The sequence below is a fragment of the Fundulus heteroclitus genome, chromosome 22 (genome assembly GCF_011125445.2).
Source record: "Fundulus heteroclitus isolate FHET01 chromosome 22, MU-UCD_Fhet_4.1, whole genome shotgun sequence".
NCBI classification, from domain to species: domain Eukaryota; kingdom Metazoa; phylum Chordata; class Actinopteri; order Cyprinodontiformes; family Fundulidae; genus Fundulus; species Fundulus heteroclitus.
In genome coordinates, this window is record NC_046382.1 from 32,758,048 (window position 1) to 32,772,694 (window position 14,647).

The following is a 14,647-nucleotide window of genomic DNA, read 5'->3' on the forward strand; positions in this document are numbered from 1 at the left end:
AGAAAACCTGTGGAGTGAGCTAAAGAGAAGAGAGTAACAGAGAGGACTCAGTACTCTGAATGATTGACTGCAGTGGTGTACAACTCCATTCTTCAAGGGCCAATGTCCTGTGTGCTTTACATGAGCTTTAGTTGTAAGGTGTCTCTGAATACAGTCCTCTGTTCATTGATACTTTACCCAGTATATATAAGCATGAATTTCTCCTCCATTTGAGATCTGGTGTCTTCTTAGTATTTCTTTAATTTTTTTGAAAGACGTGTGTTTTCTTGATATAATATAAATAAAGAAGGACATATAAAATAATACTTTGAGTAGACATGTACAATCAAATAATCCCCAACAGCACAACAATTGTTTAGATGTACTAGAAATATCCGTCTTCTTTCATGTAGTCTGTGCCGCTTAGTGAGGCGTAAAGACCACCACATGCTCCGCAAGAACAGAGAAATTAGTCGTTTTGCTCATGGGTTTAAGGATAAGAACAAAGTTCTTGCTGGCTAGGGCATTTCACAAGAACTAAAGTGCAGAACTCCCAGGAAGTCATCTCAGGGTCTCTCCCACAGCAGCACCCCACCTTCACATATCTTGGACACCACACCAGAAAAAGGTTCTGCACAGAATATGTGTCAAAAAGAAGCTGCCAAAGCTCCAGAACCAGGGATGAAAGAACAAAATGATATAATGTTGCTGCGCTCTGGGACAGAGAACACATTTCTCTGTGTAATATTTACTGTATTTGCCTTTACTCACTGTGACTGCCTACCCCGCGTTAGATGTTGTACAGTGTCCACCAGCATGTTGGTGCCCTGTATACCGCCTGAGACATCATTAAGTTTTTCATTCCTGTGATGTCCCTTTTTGCCATACAGCTGTGCCTTAAACAAATTAAAGTCTCCTGCTGTGTATCTTTTATGTGACAAACAGGAACTCTAGGTAAAGGTGTATGGCAGTGGGGAACCGCTAAAACGTGGGAAGGTGGGTCCTGAAGACCAGGACTGGGAACTACTGTTCTGGAATGTATTTTGGTTAAACATGTGCCCTTTAAAGACGACTTGTTTACTTCCTTTGTGTTTGTCTTTCTGTTTTGCTTGCTCTACAGTCTGACCTTTGCAGTCACTGTGCTTTAACTTTGACAGAGAGCGGGTTTTGTAAAAGCTCGTAACAACTGGTCAGGGAGATGTCGGTGTGGAAATTGGCTCATGGTTTACAGTGAAGTGGGTTTCTCTCACTGATGTTCTCCTCTCTTGTCACCGTTTGTCGTGAATAGCATTGTGTTTTTTTTTTGTTTCGTCTTCTTTGTTGTTCTTGTGTGATCTTGGAAACATTAACTTAGAAATTGCGACTCCCTATTTTGGGCTAAAACTGTTGCATCTTGAATATCACCAGAATATAACCATATTCAGAGAAGGTATTGTAAATTGAGGCAGCTGCGAGAGATCAGCCAGTTTTTTTTAAATTTAGTTTTATTTCTACCATACGACAGGAAACAATCTTGATGGGTTGGGTAAACATTCGGCCTTAAAACACTTTTATAGATTTATAACTGGATCTTGAACTATGTGGTCTGTTGTTCATATAGTCGGACAAACAAGTGCATTGAAATAAATCAGAATATAATGTGTCCATTGGTAGAATGATCAACCTATATACACATGCCTCAGTTCTCGACGCGGCCATCCCGGGTCCAGGTCCGAGCCCGTAGACCCTTGTCTTCCCCCCTTTCTCTCTCAACCCCATATCCTGTCAGCCCACTTTCAAATAAAGGCCACAAGTGCCACAAAAAATAAATCAAACAATCAGTCAGACTATCGTTAGAAAGGTCATTTAGGTCGGCTGCAGTCCACACCTTGGAAATCTCCCTCAAACTCTTGAATGACCTTTCCTTCACAATCCTCTTAAGACTGTAGTTACCCTGAACGAGAAACTTTATAATATAGGAGATTTTGTTCATTTTATATATTGAGAGTCCCTGTTAGACTTGAATTATTGAAGGAAATAAACTTTTTAACAACACATTTGCAAGATAAGGGACAAATGTCTATGTAATCAAACGGGTTTTCTTATCATTGCTGTTAAAGTAAAGAAATTGAATAGTTTATACCAGTTAGTCTGTTGCATTAGACTGAATTCTACAGATAAGCAAAATATCATCAAATGCGGAGTTCTGAACACTTTTGTTGTGATTCATGTTGCTTATAGCCAAGGCTTGTGATGCTGTTTTATTGTGCTGCTGTATGCTCACACAGGATATAGTGTGTGTGTGTGTGTGTGTGTGTGTGTGTGTGTGTGTGTGTGTGTGTGTGTGTGTGTGTGTGTGTGTGTAAATTACACATTTGTGTATTCTGGGCAGCATTCTTGTTGAGTGGTTTTAGAAATAAAACGAGGGCAAGAAGATGTGGAGCAAGGTTAGTTTGGTTCTCTGGCATTGTGGAGGATATAATACATGTGCTCTTACTACAGCTAAGGGCAAAGAGAAATTACATCCATGCTTTTATTCCTGATGGCAAGTAGATGACCGACCCATTACCTCACGTAACATATCACCCTGCCAGTCACAATTCTCTTGTTTCCGTTTTTTGAAGAAAGAGATGATCTGCTTCTTAATTTCCTTTATCAAAGAAACTAATCTCCCCATATCTTGAGCCATTATAGACCTAGAAGCACCAATACCCTCTTTGTAGTCCCACGGGGGAAATTTTTCTCTGCCTTTAACTCATCCCTTAGGAAGCAGTTTGTATATGTAAATATATACATGAACATAACACCTGCAAACCTGCCTACCTGCCTAACCATTGAAGAAAGCCTAAAATTTCATCTAGAGCTCCTAACAATCTAGTCAGGATAGTTAAGAAAAAAAACATTTTGCAACTGCAAGACCAACATGATGACACGATGAAGGCTGGTACTGCTTCAGTTACAACCATAAAGCATGTCCTGCATAAACAAGGATTCATGGTCGGACTCCATTCTTGACCACAAGGAACATCAAAAGTCAGCTAGAACATGCAAAGAGGAATTTTGATACGTCTATTAAGTTTTGGTAGACAGTTTTATGGACTGGGGGTAAGGGACTGTTTGGACCTATGGGCTGGCAGTATTTCCGGCATGTCAAAGGTCAGGCTTATGATCAGACGAATACAATTTCTACAGTCAAGCAGGAAGATGGATCTATTGTTTTTCTGCGGCAGGAACTGGCAATTTTGGTGTTGCACCTGGCATCTTGGATTTGCAGAAATATTTGGCCATTTTGAAGAGGAACATGTCAACAAATTGAACCTCGGTGATCACTGACCTTTCCTGGAAGACGACAGTCCCAAACACCTTTATGTATTCGGTTAGCTCAGTGGCTAGGTTAGCCGTTCATTGCATCTCAACTGCTCTCACTGAACACTTTGAACATGGCTAAGAGTCACAAGAAACAACCGCGTTCATGTTTATGAGAAGAGGAAGGCCTCAGTAGAAAGACTAAAGTGGATTTGGGAGATTTCTTTCATGCGATCCCCCTGAAGAGTGGACGGGCACATAAAACTTTAAAACAAGACTTTTTTATTCAAAAAGAGATTTGGGGAGACCTCTGGAAAAATCGCAGATCCTAGCTTCAAGTCAACATAAGAATATTCGGGAGTGGCCTTTTCAGTCAACAGGTTTAAATCTGATTGATAATCTTTGCTGGCATTTAAAGAAGACGGATCCAGCAAGAAAGTCATGAAGTATCAAGCTAGAAGAGGAAGAGACTACATATCTGTCTGATAATATACTCCGATGCTAATATTGTCCTTTCTTTGTCTTCTTTGTTTTTATTTTGATTAGTTCATGTATGTGAGGCATCAGAGAACTATCTTAGTGACTGCAGTCAGAGACACATTTAAATGACTGTTCTTTCCTTTGCTAACATACAGGCATGCTGACAATAAGTCCTTGACTGTCTTGCCCTCTGGCCTACTTCTGTTGGGATGAGATCATTATTACTGGCTAGCTTGTGGACCTGGAGGATAGTGGTGAGGAGACTGGATTCATGACTTTATGTAGGTTTGGGTATGTGTATCCCCTGTCATGTCCTGTGTCTGGGCATGCTCCCAGGGGCCAAGCTGAGAGAATGATGAACATACAGTGGCAGGACCAGAGATGATTGAGTGGGATTCAGGCTCTCAGTACCCCTGGAAAGGTTTGAAGGTTGGTCAGATGAAGGAACATGGATTTAGAGGCAGCGAAAGGCCCCAGCCTTGCTATAGGGTGCATCTTTATTTCAAAGGGAAAATGAACCCATGGGGGAGGGATACTAAAAAGGTTTTGAGTTTGACTTTTGAATAGACATGGGAATCTCTGTGCACAAGTGTCTGTCCGTCTATCCGTCTGTTCCTCCCCTCGTCTGTGTCGCTCTTTAAACATTTTATAGTGTGACTTTTTTTTTTTAAATAGATTTCTCTCATTTCAGAAAGTGAAATATGTATAAAGGATTCATTACACAGAGGGTGAACATGTTTAAGTCTTTATTTCTTGGAATTTTGATGATTATTGCTTACAAACACTGAAATCTTGAATTTCAATGTCACCGGGGGAGAGAAAAAATGTAAACAGAAATCTTGGGCTTCTGAAAACTACGTTGATATCTATACACGCCATACTTGGTTGGGCCTCTTGCAGGAATTGCTGCATCAGTGTAGTGTGGCATAGAGGCCATCAGCCTGTGGTTCTGATGAGGTGTGATGGAAACCCAGATTGCTTTGATAGCTGCCTGCAGGTCGTCTGTCTTGTTGGTTCTGACGTCTCTCATATTTTTCTTGACAATCACCAGAGATTCTCTATTGGGTTCAGGTCTGGCCAGTTTGTAGACCAGTCAAGCACAGGAGCACTGTTGTCATTGAACCAGCTTTTGGTACCTTTGGCATTGTGGAAAATGAAATCAGCATATCCATACTGCTTAACAGCACAAGGGAGCGTGATGTGCTCTAAAATTTCCCTGTAGGTGGCTGCATTGACAATAGACTCAAGAAAACACAGTGGAAAAAAACCCGTAGATGAACTGGCACCCCATATTTTCACTGGCTGTGGAAACGTCACACTAGACTTCAAGAAATGGGGATTCTAGGCCTGTCCTCTAGACTCTGGGACCTTGATTTCCAAATAAAATTCAAATATATCTTTAATCTGAAAAGAGGACTTTGGACCACTGAGCAACAGTGCCTTAGCCCAGTTAAGACTCTTCTGACGTGGTCTCTGGTTCAGGAGTGGCTTGACATGAGATATGCATCCTTTGTAGCCATGTGTAGGATTCCTCTGAGCCTAGTGGCTCCTGATGTGCCTCATTCCACTACTTCTGAATGGATTTAGTTTGACAATCCTCTGAAGGCTGTCATCATCTCTTTTGCTTCTGTACTTTTTCCTTCCTCACAACCGTCCCCGACTGTGCTACTATTTCCCAATATTCAAAATTTTTCATTATTTGTAAAGTGTAATCGTTAATGTTACAAGAAATAAATGTCTAACATGTCTAGCTCTATATGTAATGAACCTGTACTATTCTATATATGAGTTTCACTTTCAAAAATGAGTGACAAAAAAATAGACAACCTTTTCACAATATTAAAATATTCTGAGCCGTACTTGTATGTTGGTTACCCCTGGCGCTGGCAGCCTTGATGTCCTATGGGTGAACATTTATCGGATACATCTTTTATGTTTAGATAGCTACACCATGTGTCTTTTACTTATTGACTTTGACCGCTGAATTGAACATGTGTACTAAAACTGCAAGGACAACGGTTCCAGTGTGCAATGACAAATAAGTTAACTTCTTACATTTTCTTTCTCCTCTGATGTTCTGTCATACCCTAGAACCTCTGGGAGGTATCCTAGGACTGTTGGACCCACAAGCATGTAAAACAAAGTTATTATACTAGTTGTGAGTACAAGATATGTTTCAGCCCAATGTATTTTTTGATATTTCTTTACTTCTGAGCTTGTCATGATTAAAGGGGTGGGCTGTCTGGCACCATTGTTGGCATTTGCAAGTGGTGGACGGGGAATATCTGCCAGTCTTCTCCTTATCACCCACAGCCCCCCCCGCCCCCCCTTCTTTCGTTACCCAACTGAACTGGTGGCCAGCCCTTGTCTCTTCTTCTTATTTTTCACCCTTTAGCTTCCCTCAGGGTTACAGTGTTCACCGCAGTGGTCTTGCATGTGACAACGTGTGATGAGTCTACATGAAACACATTGTGTGTATATTTGTCGTATTTGGGAAGGGGGGGGGGGGCATTATTATGTTCCTGTGTGCGGCCGAAGCACAGGGTTTTCCTGCTAACAGATTGACGTGAGTGTCTGTGAGGCTTTGCTCTTTTCAGACATGTCTCACCCTGGCAGCTGGAGTTTATGTGTGTGCGCGCGAGCACGCCTGCCTTCTAGCTCCTCAATGGAGACTGACGGCCCCTGACACCTGCCATTTGGACGCTTTTCTCTGTGAAAAATGTCATCGTCTTTAGACACGACATGCGTGTTTGTGTATGTGTGTGAATGAGGGAGAGAGAGATATGGCGCATCCCTCAATTTTGCTCCCTGGGGTCAAGCTTTGCAGCTGACTGAACAATGGATTCGAGCTGTTTGAGCAGCCGGGATAGAAACAGTTGGAACGTGAGTGAGTTTTGTTTTGTTTTACATTTAGTTTTTTTAATGTTTTTTTTAATGTATTTTTAATTTGTTGCATTTGTCCCAAACCAATGAAATTACGCCACGCAAGAATCTAGAGAAAGTTGTGGATGGGAGTTTTAACAAAAGCATTTTGTACAGTTTAGACTATCTTCTTTATCGCTCTTAATTGTGAACAGATTTTTAGGTTAGGGTGGGTTTATGGCAGTGCAAAGCATTTTAAAAAGATGACTAAAAATGTTTGCTGTCTTCCTTAACAACCTGAAGTTCCCCAAACATCAACAAATATTTATTTTCCGCCGTTGGTGATGTTCTTTCATGTTTTTGCTTTAGCTGAAGAAGTTGTTTGAAACAGTGTTTTCCCAATAATATTTTGGTTCTCTATGTAAGATAGTTTTTCTGATTGAATTAAGTCTAACACGATTCATATACAAAGTGCTCCAAATCCAATTTTAGTCATATTTACCACATTTAAGGATGTAGATGTGAGGGGCTGAGGTTTAAACTCAGCTCCTGAACAGGAGAGGAGCCTGAAAGCTGAACGTTTTGCCTCCCATTTTACTTGAAGAAAGTCTAGGAACCACCATTATACCTGCAGCCTGAGAGCGACGTGCTCTGTTGGAAACATGCAGCATGATTACTCAGGGATTTTATTTTTGTAAGAATGCATTTAATCCAATTTTGGATTTAACAAGGAGTCAGTTTACTCTAGAAGCCTACATTTCTACATTTAGTGGTATTGCACAAGTGAGAGAAAGATGATCCAGAAACATGTGCAGTAAAATTAATTGATGACTGTTGATTATCTGCAAAGCCAGATAATGGATCCAGACAAAGAAAGTGGATGCCTTGTTTAGTATTGCGATACCACTGAGTATAGATCATGCTGGTCCGTGTCTACAACAAAAAGTGTCCAAAGGAGGTGTGCCTGCCTTGGCCTTAGGAAAAACATGAAACATGGATCGATCATAATAAAAAGCTAGTTATTTCATTGAGCTGTGTTGGACCAGGACTTCATCTGGAAGACGCAGAACAGTGGCTCCAGAGAACTGCAGTTGAAGGGCCCTCACCTGAACTCTGTTTTTGACTTAGCCCTTCATAGATGCGGTATTTCCTAACATTAAAGCCTTTTTAAAACTGAATATTGTGCCTTTCTTGCAGATTTTATTGCGAAATAATGTGTGTATAAAGCTCTGAACTCACAGTCCTCACAGCGTTTAAGTTTTGGCTGATGGGTCGTTGTAAAAGAAGAAAGATTTTATATCGACTTATAATGCTCCTAATGTTCTTCTACATTTCTAGGTTTGTTTGTGATATTATTGACCCTATTATTTTCATGCTGATTAGCTGAAGCTGTTTGGAATTTAGACTCCAGTCGCGTTTGCCTGAAGGCTTTATTGAGATATCAAAACGTGTCTCAATCTCCTTCACTGCTGCCTTTCTTTAGGGCCAGCAAAGGGGGCAGTCATTATGTGTCTGTGTTTGAGTGTCAAGCTCAAGGGTGTGTCTCAAATTCATCTGGTAAGGGTTAGGAGAAAGGGCAACCGGTGTGTGACTTTGCCCTGGGAAGGGACGGCGCTGAAGGCGGAGACTGGTTTGCGTGTGTCCGTGCAATTAAGAGAGCAAACATAAGCGCGAATAAATGATAACCCCAAATGGCCAGAAGTCATCGCCTTGCACCGAGAGGCAAGCTGTGACTTTGTATCCGTCCACATGTCGGCCATCCAACCACTGTCGACCTTCTGCTGTCTGCCAGGGCGATGCCCTCGCCGGGGCGACGGTCATGGACGCTGTGGCACAGAGGGCTGAGAGCTGTATCTATGACACTGCTGTTACTGAGATGCCCCGGCAGCAGCCTTGATTAAGATAGATGCCATGTGGCTCATTGGATATGCCGCTTTTTTCTTTAATTATTCACTAATATGTTTTGGCGTCATTTTGTTCGTCATTTTTATCCAATACTGGCTTTAACGTTTCTTCTTATTCCTATTATTGTACGCAACCTGTGTAAAACCCTGTGTGTATTTATTCGTACCAACACCTGCATTTGTATTCTTTAACTTTAAAAGAGAGGACAATTCTAGACAAGTGAAATGAATCGAAGTCTTTTTCCGTTCCTGCACGTGTCTGTGCGCAGCAAATACGTGAAGCAGAGCGTGACGCGTTAATGACCAGCATGCCTTTGACCTCCCTGAAGGTCATGTGCCAGTGCTCGTTAGCAGCGTCATCATGGCGATATGTCAGCTGTCAGCACGATGGACTGGAAGCTGACCAAAAGAACAGGGGTGAATAATGGGGAGGCATGATGAGATTAACAGAGAAGAGCGAGGATCGGAGGCAGAGGAGAAAAAGTTCATTTAAATATGAGTCTCATCAGAAGGCCTCTGCCACTACTCATTAATTACGTGGTCGTAATGGGCAAGGTTGCTGTGGCACAGTCTAGGCCTCTGGTCGTGTGTGTGTGTGTGTGTGTGTGTGTGTGTGTGTGTGTGTGTGTGTGTGTGTGTGTGTGTGTGTGTGTGTGTGTGTGTGTGTGTGTGTGTGCTGCACAAGGCTCGACTCTCGGACATGAGGGAAGTGTTATTGACCCTGTCATGTTGGTTAGCCCTGAGGAAGCTTCCCTGTTTCTCCTCTCATCCGGCAGACCAACCACTGACGGGTTCTGCTGTGTGTTGCCATCATCGGCGCCGTATCAGTGGCTTTGTTGTGCCACTGCCCTGCCTGATTGGGGATGAAAGACAAACACCCTTTTTCATAGTGAATGTGTTTACAGAGAAACGAGTATAATTTATTATGGTGTGCAAATGGTAGGCTCACACACTTAAACGTCTGCATTTGTTACGTACATAAATGATGCTAAAATATTAACTTTTGTGTTATATAAAATCCCGTTTTATGGAATAATTTATGAGTAGAAGGAGGTATGTTACATATATTTATTTAATAAAATGCATCATATTTAAAATCCTGGATCAACAATAATGAATGTAACTGAATAAAACAGATATTGTTAGCCTATACCAGACATTCTCTGATATCTGAGTTTAAATATCTGCTTGTGTCGATATTTCCTGATCCATATTCTTTTACCTAAACTTTATATGCTGCTGTCAGTTGTCTAGATTTATTTGGTTGTAAATTGTAGTAAAATGCTCAGAAAATCCCCTACGTTCACTGACAAAAGCTGTTCTCAGTAAAATAAATTAAAGCCGCTCCCAGTGATCTAGTTAGCTTTACTGTTGCTGTTGAAGGCCATTCTTATGAAATTTGCATGTATATTTTATTTAAGTGAGCAACAGATTAAACATCCAGAGTAAAAGCACTAAAAATGTAACTTCCAGCTTCATCCCAACATTTGATCCCTAAGGGGTTTCATTACTGAATCTGATATCAACATATTTAATCAGCATGATCTATAATACATGTAAAATTGTATTTGTACATTAAATGATTAGATTTTTATTATAACAATGGAATTATATATGTAAATTCATCTTTGAAACTTTTAAATTTTGTTCATGTGTTTTCAAACATGTTTAATGCTGTAAATCTTTTACTTTATTTCAACAATGCTTTTAATAGAAGTTATGCTCTCGGTTTACAAATGGGTTTAAAAAACCGAAATGGTGTAAACATCTTTGAATCCTCTCTTAGTCCGGACAACAACAGAGCCATCACTCTGACATGGTTACATTTGTTTGTGAAGGCTTGTAAAAGATTGGCAATATTCACCAACAGCAGTACACGGTAGTGAGCTCTAGATGGCAGTACTGCCACATAAATTGCTGCAGAGCTGTGGCTCATGTAACAAAACATGAACCAGTAATTATTACAAACCTTTTTAATAAAACATCAGTCATGTTAGCAGGAAGAGAGTTTTATTCTCTAACCACCTAAGTTTGTAATGGGAATGATTTAGACTCACCAAGAGAGTGACCCATGGTGTGGGCACATTATCTCCATCAGCCACCTGAATCACCAAATTACCTGTTCTGACCTTATTAAGTACACCATACATAGTTACATATGCTATAAATGTATATACTTTCGGTTCATGTTGTTTTTTCTGCTTGCTGCCAAGTGTCACATTGATTAAAAGCATCTGAAAGACTGTAATTTTGTTTTTAACTTTGAGACTACTTGTCACGTTGCTATTTGGGGCATAATGTCAGGCATTAGCAAAAAGAGGCAGCTTAAGTCAGACGTGGAACCAGTTTGATAAGCTGTCAAGTGCAAAGTGCAAGGCAGTAGCAATTTGTTTCAACAAGTGCCAGCATTGTACCTGTAAAACTAAAATACCTGCATGCATTTCTTTTGTGTGAACTCTCGTCACCTCCTAATCATTCCTGGCACCTTTACTGGCTAACCTGCCTGTTGTTTTCTGTAACCATATATTTCTCATCCACCATCTGGCTCGAATATTTTCCCATTTGATTTTTTTTTTCCCTTTTCAATCCTTTAAACAGTATAACCAATGAAGCAGGAGCGTCCATCTACAGTGTGAGTCCTGAGGCGGTCAAAGAGATGCCAGACATGGACCCAAATCTCAGGAGTGCAGGTAAGTCACACAGGGAAGGCTGGGTGGCTCCAATTTCCCAACAGCAGGCTGCTAGTTCTGGTCAAGGTCAGATTTTACACAATTGCTAGTTTTTTAAAACAGTGTCGTATTTACAAATCCATTTATACATTCATTTTCAAAATAGTGGCTGAATTATTTTTTTCCTATAATAAAAAAAACTGAAACTGAAGAAATATATTTGCTAGGTTAGCACCACATTTCCCTTTGTGGGGTAGTGGGCTAAATCCACATACTTGATAACTCGGGTTTGAATCCTGGTTGCATCCGGCATGAAAACTCTGCCAAGTCTGTGTGCAACTTGTACTGACTTCCTGTGGCGACCCTTGACTAAGGGAGCAGCCAAAAGGACTCACTCACAGCGCCATGTTTCAGAAGGATCGGCACACAATGATGCTATATTTCTCTTTGATGAAAAAAAGAAATGGGGGCCCCACAGACCCGAGCACCTTAGAGGGGCTAAATAACCTGGTGTCCCACCCCGATTTATGACTGGGATAATTAAAATTATTTATAATGTTCAACAAAAAAACATAAATCCTTTACTGCATTATTTTAATAGACCCTAGATTATTGGCATAATAACTTTTTCCTTGTCTCATTTAGTTTCTCATCCAAACAGGAAACTTGAAGTTGTTATTGAAAGTATTTAAAAATTCAAATATTGTGAAAGTTATTGTCACTTTTTTTCTTCGAAAGGCTATTTATTGCTTTTGCAGATGTTTTATGCAGAATAAATATATGCAACCCCCACCAACAAAAACAAAAGTTGCCAAACAGACCAGTAACGCCGTGAGACAGTATTCTAGTCCAGGTACTGACTCAGAACAGTTATTACAGTTTATTTTTTTTTATTTTTACTCAAACCAAACCAAACCAAAATATTTTTTCATTGGAAAGAAGGCAAAGAAAAGAGTTTGTATACTTTGTTATGAAAAATATAGATTATTCTACATTCTTCATTAACATGTGGTTAAAAACCACTGTTTTGGCAAGTTTGTAATCAAAATTGATCAAATACCAATTTCTTAGAGTAAAGACACTTTTAATGATGATGGTTCTTTAACTACGTGTGAAGCAACCAGCAAGAATTTAGCACAGAATAATACTAATAACTTTGATTTACATTACATCAGTGCTTTTCCACAAAACCTAAAACAAACGTTGTGATAGATTTAAAAGCACTATGTATTATTTTACTACTTACAGACATATTTGCACTCTTTAACACCTGGAGAGTAGGTCAACTAATAAAAAAACAATGATTGGCAGGTAATGAGTTTATAAATGAGCTGGTTAATCTATCAAACAGGATATTTATTAATTAGCATTTAATGTAATTTTCTGTCCTTTAAATTTATGTATGTTTATTTGTTTTGTATTTGATTACATAGTTACTCCACAGCAACGTTAATAGTCTTTGCCGTCTCTGAACATACCAGGCTTTAGAAAGAAAAAACATTCAAGTCCTGACAGTCGGGAAAAAAACCTGTTTGTCTCTTCTCCATTCTATTTAAAGACAGCCATGCAAAGTTTCTTCTTTAAACACACTGGAACACACAATGCACAAAATAACCTTTACTATTTTTATTTTGGTCTTGTTTATCTGTACTTCTCTGGAGCCTGACTCCTCTCTGCAGAGACTGAAAGCTCGTGGGCTCCTGATGTATCATTAATACAGTCTAGAAAAGCGGCTCAAATTCAATTAATTACAGTAACAAGTTAAAAGACATGGCATTAAAAAATGTTTAGTCACGATCAATTTGGTTAGGCCCTCATTTAAATCTGTTTCTGGAGTGCATTGGGGCATAAGAGGCAACATCTTCTGTATAAATACTAAAATAGTTAATATTTGGAGTACCTAGTAAAGGGTAATTTGTATTGTAGCCTACTGAAATTCCCCCTCCACCGTCCCCACACTGTCTTCACTCATTAAACAGGATGTCATGGCTCAGTTAAGTTGTTGCACAGGGTGGTTTTACAGCATATGAAAGATGAATAAAATGAACAGTGTGTCATCTCAAAATGGAACCAACTCTGAGTTTTGTGGAACAAATGTTTTCAACAGACTTCCTCTTCAACAGGCACAAATCGAGCCAGATTATCCCTTACTACGTTTCTGTGGTCAGCTGCACTTACACCCCCGTTTATATGATCTACAAAAGTCAACAGATACATACTTCACAGAGGAAGTGTTGATCCATTTCACGTTTCAATGCTGTTTCAAAGCAGTTTGTAAATTCCCTCCTGTTAAAGAGATCAGAGACACCTAGTGGTGGCCTCACCTTCGTCTTACGCTCTTGCCCCCCCTTTTTTTTGTCCTCTCCAAAGGTTGCTGTTACTTGTTGCTTCGATGGATGAAACTGCGTACCCTGAAAAGTTCAGATAATTTCAGTTTGATGTATAGTTTTACAAAAAAAAGGCAGTGCACCAGCCAGCGTCAAACAACGCTCATGGCTCTCTCTTTCCAGGCCTCCATGTTTCTGATGAGGCTTGTCATCTGTGCTGTACTTTGGCTCATAAACTTTTAATAAATGTTGGGGAGTTTCACCGCTCTCCGTTTCCAAATCAGCTCCTCGCAGAGAGAAATGGGCGGCGAGTCGGGGAAACAGGATAGATGGAAAGTGTATTTGGAGAGTTCTGCTGGTGCACTGAGCAAGGTTAGGGTTGAAACTTCATCCCTGTCTAAATATTATCTCAGGCAGCAGCCTCCTGTCGCAGCCTGAAGAGAGAGAAGGGCCATTGATTCCAGATATACTCCCTCCACTGCATCTCATCCTCCACTTTCTCTTTATCTTTTCCGCCTCTGAGATATGAATCGGACACATCTCATGCTGAATTACGCTCAGGCGACCCTCGGAAATTCAAACATGTACTTTAATGTCTGCATTTAAAATGCAGCTAAGCACTACAAAACAGGGAACAAAGACTGAATAATGTTATTTAGATTTAGATACATGGCCTTTGAATTCCAAATTTGGGTCTATTGCTTCTTATTTTCTTTTTTTTTTTTGCTTACAGATTAAAACAGCTTAGTTTTAAATCGCGTGACAGATTCAAACTATTTTCTCATTAAAGAAATCAAAAAGTTTTTTTTTTTTAAATTAAAAGCCAAACTTTCTTTCTCTTTATGCCTGCTAGTAATCTTGCCTATTCTAATCTTTGCCTTTTTTCTCCCCTTTTTTCTCGTCCATGAGAGCATGATCATAAAAAAGGCGCTTTTTATTTTCCGTTGCAAGATGATGCTTTAAAAGCTACTTTGGTGGATGCAGACTGTGAGTGTTTATGTGCTACATTTCATTATGAGCCAACAAGCTCCACATTGTATAAATTAGTGGTTTAACGGTTCATGGCTTCGCCGTCCATCAGGATGCTAAATGACTATTGCAGAGGCTCATCCTAATCGACAGCTTTAATTATTATTATTGG

The 14,647-nt window shown here is 40.0% G+C and overlaps 1 protein-coding gene across 2 annotated transcripts in view; it reads left to right on the forward strand.

Moving 5' to 3' along the window:
- srbd1 (S1 RNA binding domain 1) overlaps nucleotides 1-14,647 on the forward strand; it is a 74,295-nt gene that overhangs the window by 29,061 nt on the left and 30,587 nt on the right. For both annotated transcript variants that reach the window (XM_012865012.3, XM_012865013.3), the window contains exon 15: nucleotides 11,109-11,200. In XM_012865012.3, coding sequence (XP_012720466.2) covers nucleotides 11,109-11,200 — 92 coding nt within the window. The remainder of the gene's footprint in view (nucleotides 1-11,108; nucleotides 11,201-14,647) is intronic.